Source organism: Sardina pilchardus, chromosome 24 (genome assembly GCF_963854185.1).
Source record: "Sardina pilchardus chromosome 24, fSarPil1.1, whole genome shotgun sequence".
NCBI classification, from domain to species: Eukaryota; Metazoa; Chordata; class Actinopteri; order Clupeiformes; family Clupeidae; genus Sardina; species Sardina pilchardus.
The window spans coordinates 14,949,034-14,958,137 of record NC_085017.1 but is presented as its reverse complement, the minus strand read 5'-3'; the positions used below and the strand labels follow the sequence as shown (position 1 = coordinate 14,958,137).

General features: G+C 47.4%; 1 protein-coding gene across 1 annotated transcript in view; it reads left to right on the top strand.

Annotated features, from left to right (window-relative positions):
• The window catches only part of csmd3b (CUB and Sushi multiple domains 3b), a 407,622-nt gene that overhangs the window by 107,595 nt on the left and 290,923 nt on the right, over positions 1-9,104 (top strand). The window contains exon 4 of the mRNA XM_062530145.1: positions 8,686-8,880. Within this exon, the coding sequence (XP_062386129.1) occupies positions 8,686-8,880 (195 nt within the window). The remainder of the gene's footprint in view (positions 1-8,685; positions 8,881-9,104) is intronic.

The window sequence follows — 9,104 nt, the reverse complement described above, 5'->3', positions numbered from 1 at the left end:
CAGTCTACTTCGACGTTAGCTTCTGCCCCAATTGGGTAGCTTTGGATAGCTACTTAGCCATTCTCGCCGCTAGCATGACAGCTACCTCAATGTCGCACCACATTGTTTCTCCTAACAAGCACTAGACAGCTCTAGAAGACCTCTAACCGCGGCTTTAGGTATAAATGTATAAATGTAGCGAGTTCTTTAGCCTACAGGCTCTGCGCGGCGAACACACCACTGGCCTTTCGCTCACCTCTCCTCGATCGGCTCCGCAGCTTCTCATGCCGCGTCCATTAAATTATTCACACGGGGTCTTTATGATGATTCACTGTCTTATGGGCCTTGACCCAGGGATCGTGCTGGTAGTGGTGGTGGAAGGTTTGTGGCGGCCAGCAGTATGTGTTCTTATGGCTTGCTTGTTGTTTTTTTCCGTCTCTTTTTTATTTATTTATTCTTTTCTTTTATAGATGTCTGCCTATAATCTTTTAGAGTGATCCTCAGACAACGTTTAATGAGCTCGCTGACAGACGAGGGCAGACAGAGAAAGAGAGGTTCATGAGATCCGAGGCAGCTTGACGGACTAGTTGGCGCGCGCCGTCATCCCTGTAATTGCTTACCTGGAGTGGACACCTGGAGTCCGGCCGTATTCTCCTCCGAAACGCTCCACCTCTTCCGAGCGGCGCACACAACCGGAATGCTTGAGGAAGGACTGTTTACCTTTCACCGACGAGTGATTCCCAAATTAATTTGAGCACTCAGCATTGTGAGCAGGCACACTGCAGACTCACTCTGGCACTTGCTCTGCTTTGCCATGCAAGCGCCACTTTAAGGCAAACCTGTGTAATCATCGCTGCTGAGTACCACTTTTTCAACTAACACGAGCATGACAAGGTGTGGGGAAAGAAAAAAAGACACATCGCAAATTACAATTAAAACAATTTTTTATCATGGTGCTAATAAATTCCTTTCAGTCATCTCCAAAAAAAAGTGCAGCACAGTCTTCTGCTCATCTAATTAATGTCAACAACTTAATTAATACCAAAGCATTCTGTTAAAGCCTAAAGGCACTAACAATGTGTTTGTTCTGATTAGGCTGACAAGGCCGGCAAATAGCCTTGCGTTTCAAGGCTCGATGGTGGGTGTTTTTGATCAGAAGGAAAGGGAAGCAGAGTGGAGGTGGAATGGACTGGAGGTGGGCGGAGTGTGGTGGGTGGTGGTGGGTGGGTGGTGGTGGCGGACGGCTGGCGGCCCGGCCGGGGGTAAATTAGTGTGCAGGACACAGCTCCCTGCCCGGCTGCAAAGCGCCAAGGCTCGTCCATCGCGGAGAGGTCCAGCCGATCGATACACAATTGAGCCGGGCGGTGATCTTTAGGTTTCTGCAGATGACATTAAAGAGCGGTAGGCACGGTGGCGACGGCAGTGGGAGCTAGGCGGGGCGGGGGGGCGGGGGTCAGAATTTCATCAAAAGTTTATGAAAGCACGTCATGCAGGCTATCGCTGTGTCGCCACTGGAATGTAATTGAGTGATTGAGGGTGGGGGTGGGGTGGGGCGCTGGATGGAGGACTGAAAAGGAGAAAATGCAATAATGTTTTGTGCCTTTCATCTTTTGTCCGGGTTAATTTACAAAAGTGGCCCGAGCTCGGAGCGTTGTGATCCCACCAGGCAGGTGATCAAAGTGTGTGAAGGGATGGTTTAAGTGTTAATAGATTGGTAGGGGAGGAGAGAGAGAGAGAGAGAGAGAGAGAGAGAGAGAGAGAGAGAGAGAGAGAGAGAGAGAGAGAGAGAGAGAGAGAGAGAGAGAGAGAGAGAGAGAGAGAGAGAGAGAGAGAGAGAGAGAGAGAGAGAGGGGAGAGAGAGATTTGTCTTTGATTCTGGTCATGCACGATAAGCCAGATACCGAAACAGCCGGCGGATAGCTTCGACAAGCACACAAACACACACACACACACACACACACACACACACACACAGATAAACTGTCATACCGTCTCTTCCAACCAGATGTGCGATAACCTTTGACATCTGCCACTGTCCACGCCGCTACCCATCACCACAGCTCTGATCCATGGCTATATGTTCTCAAATAGCACAGCAGGTAACGCTGCTGTTCAGTTAGGTCATATCAGGAGGTATTACAACCCAGCCCCAGAATGACAGGACATGATCAATTGCCAAGCAGACTGTCTTGGTGTAAGCAGCGCATTGGTCTACTCACAGAGCATATGTACCGTATGTATATATGTGTATGTGTGTGACATATATTTCTTAAACGGATAGTTCCGGTCCTTGATTATGATTGGCTGAATCGCGTTTGATGCCGTTGTAAACATCATGATATACATACACTTTGACCGCGTATACTATACACAGTATAGACATATTGTTGTGTGTTGTTTTTTTCTTAATTTCCAAAATGCCAATTGCACAATACTGGCCCATTTTCCGCCACTTCTCTTTCTCCAAGCTCTGTTCAAGTGCCTCCTCCTGTTTTTCTTGCCTCCAATCTCGTGGTTTGCAGTGTCATCTGTCCCAACAATAAAGTGTGACTGAAGGTGTGCCTGGAAGGCCTCTTTTTCATGTTTTCTCTACTTACTTTTCTTTTTTTCCTGTCCCTCTCTATTTCTCTCTCTTTCCCCCCTCTCTCTATATCTCTCTTTCTCTTTCTCTCTCTCTCTCTCTCTCTCTCTCTCTCTTTCTCTTTCTCTCTCTCTCTCTCTCTCTCTCTTTTTTATGTGCCATGCCTGACTGTTAAGGAGCTCTACTGGTAATTGCTTATCTGGGGACAAATATTGGGGAAAAAAGACTGTCAGAAAAAAGGTTAAGAGAAATTCTCCGAAAACACAGTGAAAAACAAGTCATGAGAGGTGAAGTCATAATGTTGAGATGCTTTGCAGTAGGCTATCTCAAAACCGATCTGCCTTTAGAGTTCATGCAAGTGTGGGTGGTTGAGATACACCTTGAAGGTAATGGTGAAAGATATCTATGATAGTGAAATAGAATGGTGAAGCCGATTCACCTTGGGTGAGGGTGGCGCAGTTTCACATATTGTTGTTCTAGTAAGTAGTTATTCGGTATTTCAAAGTATGAAAAATCATGATTGTTTTTATTTTGTTTTAATTTTTGGTGAAACACTGCTTCACCTGTATTCTTACAGAAGCCTCCGACACACACACACACACACACACACAATAATAATAATAGTAATACTATCTGCTCCCTCATGCTCCTGGTATATTATTAACGGGTAAATTGTGATGTCAATGTGTTGTTGGGCTGCACGCCCCCACTCCCCCCAGTCACATCAATGAACACAACATCAGGGTCACTTTGACTGCGTGCTGGCTAAGACAACTCGAAGGACTGACTGACTGTGGTCTTGTACTTTGGAGACATATGATGTTCTCTGTGTTGCTTCTCTTCGCTCTCTTCATGTCCTCATCGCTGAGTCGGGTTATATTGTTTTGGTTCACACGAGACGTGCTTTAGAACCCCTGTTGGGCGAGGTGTGTGTGTGTGTGTGGGGGGGGGGGGGGGGGGGGGAGTGGATGAAAAGCCTGAGGACAACTTAAACATCACATGCACTGATTTGTTGTGGCATATTGAGGAGAGATAGGTGTTGGAAGTGGCCGTCTTTTGTCCCAGTGTTGAAAGTGTGTGTGTGTGTGTGTGTGTGTGTGTGTGTGTGTATGTGTGTGTGTGTGTGTGTGTGTGTGTGTGTGTGTGTGTGTGTGTAATTACATTGTGGACACAATGGAAAAAAAAATACGTGCAATGTGTGGGCTCCGTAATACACCCTAGCTGCCTGTCTGTTTCTCAGTGTGTGTGTGTGTGTGTGTGTGTGTGTGTGTGGCTTTCACTATCTCCCACTCTCATTGAGGCATCACACTCCATGTGACAGTTTAGCTTCTACCTCTACGTACGAACTGACTTCCCAAGCAGTGTGTATCCGTTTTTAATGCGGCGGAATACTTCCAACTCTGAAATTAGTCTTGAAACTCTTTTTCAAACCTTATGCTAAATAGCCGCAGGCTGCTCTGCGGTCATTTGAGAGACTTTGGACTCCAGCAAAGTCTTTTGAAGGTGAGATCCATATCTCTGGAGTTCATTCATCTCATTTGTTTTGGAGAGGATGGGAAATGAAAGGTAAGCATTAGGACCTCAGAGCTTCGCATGGATTCACAGAGGGTTGTACCTTACCTATTAACCCAGAAATTCCTTAAGCAGCCAGCCCCTGCAAACCCCCCCACACCCCCCCACACCCCACACCCACCCGACTCCCACTCCCACCACAACCACCAATAGGAGTTCAAATCCCATTTAATGCAAAATGAGCTATTGATCTTTCCCCTGCCTGCCTGCCATAAACCTGCTCTGGCCCACTTTGAGCTCCATTTTTGGGCTCCTCCCGTCAGCAGCTCTGACCAGAGACAACTTCCCCCCTCCTTGCTCCACCTTGCTCCATTCCTTGGAACACATTTAGCATTTACACACACACACACACACACACACACACACACACACACACGCACACACACACACACACAAAAAAAGGGAAAAAAAATCACGCTCCCCGAAGTACATCCAGGTTTACAGATGCAATCAATAGACCCCATATTAGCCGACACTGGAAGGAGCACTCAAGCAAATGCCCTGTCACCGACGGAGAGTTCTGGCAAGGTCCACTGCTATCGGGCCACTCACGTCCCCCCCCCCTGCCCGTCCCTCCCCTACCCACACCATCCTACTACACCCCCTCTCTTTGGTCCTGCGACGGAGATGGATGGCGCGAGTTGAGCCAGCTCGCTGCTGATAAGACCTGTGCCCGAGAGTGAAGGTAATTCTGCAGCTAAAAGTCCATCTCCCTTCCTGCTGCAATCAACCGCTGGCCCGGTCCCCTGGAGCTGCCTGGCTGGCTCGCTTGTCCTCCACAGAGCACATCGGTGGCTGGCTGGCTCGTCCTCCACAGAGCCCATCACTGCACATCGGAGGCTGGCTGACACACGCGGCCGTACAGTCAGTCAGGGAAACTGTGTCATAGCAGTGGGCCTTCCAAGAGTAGCCACTTTTAGACTTTTTTTTTGGAATAGGATATTGTAATTTTTGGAGCATGATACAAAAAGAGGTCATCCCTTTAGCCTCATAAATGCCTCCCGCGGTTCTGAAGTTGGATGCCATCCTGCTAATGCCAGTGAGTCTCTGCTAATTAGGGCCCATCCAGATTGTTGGCTTGTTTGAATTTTGTCAGTGTCTTTGTTGAGCACCGTTATTCTGTTGTCAGTAGAAACATAGAACAGTTAGATTAGAGAATATATTTATTCTTAAAACACTATCAGCCCCAACACTTGACTAGAAATGGTACATGCATAAAGAAATGCTTTTTGGTTTGATCATAAACCCTGTTCTTATTCTTTCTCACTCGTGTGTCTGCCAATTTACCTCCTTCAAGTATTTAAATGAGCCAGCTTGCAGACCTGTTTTGGAGTTCTTCCTTTAAGAGTTTTTCACACAAACACAGATTTCCTGCAAGTCAAGCTTGTGTAAAGCCTGTAGAGATTCCTCAAACCACGAAAAAAAAAAGAAGCATTATTTAGACCTTCATTTTCAACATTTATTTCCACATCCCTGCACCGTTTCAAAGTCAACAAGCTATGCTGTCACTCTGACAAGGGAACAAGGTTATTTCGAGGGCCTGCCATTAGCAATTCAGAACCCGGAGATGAAAAGGAGGCTTAGTGAAGTAGTGTGGTGACAATGCCTCGTCTCCCAGCTCTTTTCGAGCAGTTGGTCGCAGGATGGGGATTGTGGCTCGGTCATAAGAGGTATTAGCCAGCTTAGATGTTATCCATCTGTAATTCAGCCCCCGATGCACTTTGGCCTCTTGCTGGAGTCGGAGGAGATGCTTCACCCCTGACGGGAGAGGGATAGACTCCCCCCTGGGACACCTCTCAGCATCGCGCTGGCTTAACGAAAGATCCCTGGCAAGATTTGTAACCTTTTTCGAAATCATACCGTACATTAGTCGAAGAAGACCACTGCAGAGGTTGTTTTTTTTTTGTTCTTATTTTTTTTTTGTTCAATATAGATTGACATTTTTGAACAGACCGCTTTTTTCCCCTAACCTCCTTCTTTGTTTTCAGTCAGAATTTTTTTTATGATAAAAAAAAAGGAAAATGTGTGGCTCAATTCCTCTTCACGTTGTACCCTTTGGATTTCAATGAGAAATATGCGTTATTAATCAAAGCATTTTGACGTCCCTCAAGGTTCTGCTGACACCAGCATTTCCAGCCATATATTTCCCCGTTCCATCTCGGCCTGGCATGCATACAGTATGTATATAATTTTTGATGTGGCAGCACAGCCTCCCTTTGTCTAATCATAAAAAGGCCCATAATGCTGTCCAGCGGGTCACCCAACGGGCTAAATGAGTTGTCATTGTTGTCCAGTAATGACCTCCGCATCATCGCACGAGGTTGTTGACGGTGGCCGTGAGTGTGTGCACGTGTGCACGTGTTTGTGTGCGAGCAGGGGAATAGACGCACCTGTATGTCATCGCCGTAATGAGGGATCATGCATTCTGATTCCAGCCATTTAATATCAGTAACAGGCTAATTAGGGAAATGAAAGGAACCGAGTTGGCAAGCAGATACCTGCAGGCGTGGACGTGTCTGTCGACCCCCTTGTCAGAACAGAGGATGAGTAGGGAGGGAGGGAGGGAGGGAGGGAGAGGGGGATATAGCGGAGGAGGAAGAAGAGGAGAGAGAGGAGGGGGTGGATGAAGAGGAGGCAGCTGAGGCGAGTCAGCCCCGTACACCCTCAGCATCTCCCTTTTGCAAAGGCTTCCCAAGCCAGCAGCCCCGAGTCCTCCCTCATTATCACACACATGAGCGAGTGGGCCAAGAGGACAGCTTAGGCTAATACATGCAGTGTTCTGTGTGTGTGTGTGTGTGTGTGTGTGTGTGTGTGTGTGTGTGTGTTTGTGTGTGTGTGACAGGAGGATAATGCCTTATCCCTCATTTATCTCCGGCATTCTGCATTATATCAGTCATAACATAGCCAGGCATCCTCCTTTCCCCCGCCACACACCAATAGATGATCTGCTGGAATTGTTTGGAACATTAGCATTAAGAACGCCGCCTGGGCCCTCTACACCTTCACAAAGCTCTTGGAGGATTTGGAACACAACCGAAGCGAACCCCTTCAGATTCTATGAACTACACACAGTGTTGTTATGACGTGACGTGAATGCTGATCCGGCAATAAGGTCTTGAAGCCCCCCGGCTCTCTTGACCTCTCAGACCCTCCAATCACATGGCCAAGACGATGGCCAGTGGCACTTCACATGAGAAGGAAAAAAACAAGCCTGTGTAGTGTTTTATTCACTGTTGTGAAGACGAGCACTCTGAAGAGTCTGTGGCAGACGAGTCGTTTTACACCCCATAAATAGCAACATGGCGGCTGGCTTGTTAGAGCAGCGTCTAGCACAAAAGGGAGGGAAGAAAGAGGCGGCCGGATAGAGAGTAGAGACAGGGCAGGACAGCGTGTCAGCGGCGCGTTATAAAGCGTGAGGTTACAAAAGGCAGCGCACGAGCACGAGCCCCTTTGTGCTAAAACAGACACAGTGAGATGTCAGCTCAGGTCTTTGTTGCCTTTCATTTCCTGTTTGTTCCTCCTACAGTACCTCTCTCTCTTTCTCTATCTCTCTCTTTCTCTCTCTCCTTCTCTCCCTCTCTCTCTCTTTCTTGCTTTCTCTCTATCTCATTTTCTCTCTCTCTCTCTCTCTCTCTCTCTCTCTCTCTCTCTCTCTCTCTGTCTCTCTGTCTTTCCCCCCCTCTCTCTCCCCATTGCACTAAGTAGGTTGCTGATGCTTGTGGCAATGACGGCAGCTGCATCCTTGTTGCTCAGCTGTGCTCTACACAAACACACTATGGCCTCTCGTGTACGGTGACTCGGAGGGAAATCACCAGCCTATCAGATGACATTTTCCACTCGCCACTGTGTCAGCGTAATGATCGAGGACGAGGACGTTCTGTTTGTGTTGTATTTGCGTTTGTGAATGCGGGGGGGTCCCTGCCATGATGTACTGTATAGAGAGAGGTGCTCGTATTCAAACATATGGCTATCTCCAGGGCTTGTCGTTCCTCATTGAAGCAGCGCCTCCATTCCTTTTTATGTAATAACAGGATTTCAGTGGTGGCACTCCTGTGTCTTGTAGCCATTACGCTGTGATTATGCCATACATTGCACCTGTCTGAATGAACTTCAATGTCCCTCCCCTTTCCCTCCATTAACTCATATACTGACATATATTGTTTGTTATTTTTTTCTTAATTTCCAAAATGCCATGGCCCATTTTCCGTCACTTCTCTTTCTCCAAGCTCTGTTCAAGTGCCTCCTGTTTTTCTTGCCTCCAATCTCGTGGTTTGCAGTGTCATCTGTCCCAACAATAAAGTATGATTGAAGGTGTGCCTGGAAGGCCTCTTTTTCATGTTTTCTCTACTTACTTTTCTTTTTTTCCTGTCCCTCTCTATTTCTCTCTCTTTCCTCTCTCAATTTCAATTCAATTCAGTACATTTAATTCGCACAACCATTTCAGATTAATTAGTATGTACAGCATTTTAATTAGTACATACAGCACGGAATGATAGTGAATGTCAACGCAGAAGAGTAACTCCAGCATCATCCCTTCCTGTGTGTCCCTACAGAGTTGCAGAGCAGTGCATGTGGGAACCCCGGTGTCCCCCCAAAAGGCATCCTGTCCGGCACGCGCTTCAACGTGGGAGACAAGATCCGCTACAGCTGCGTGACGGGCTACGTGCTGGACGGCCATCCCCAGCTCACCTGCATGACCAACGCTGCCAATATGGCCGTGTGGGACTTCCCTGTCCCTATCTGCAGAGGTAAGGCCCGGCTCTTGACCGGCCGGGGTCATTTCTTATTCTCTTACTGTATGTCTTTGAATGTGAATGGTTGTTGCATGGACTGTGTGTGTCTTCGTGTTTGGGTCTGTATGTGTGAGTCTGTAGGTGTGTGTGTGTGTGTGTGTGTGTCTGTCTGTCTGTGTGTACGTATGTGTACATGTGTAAGTGTGTCAACTGACAGATGTGTTTGTGTACCTTTTGTG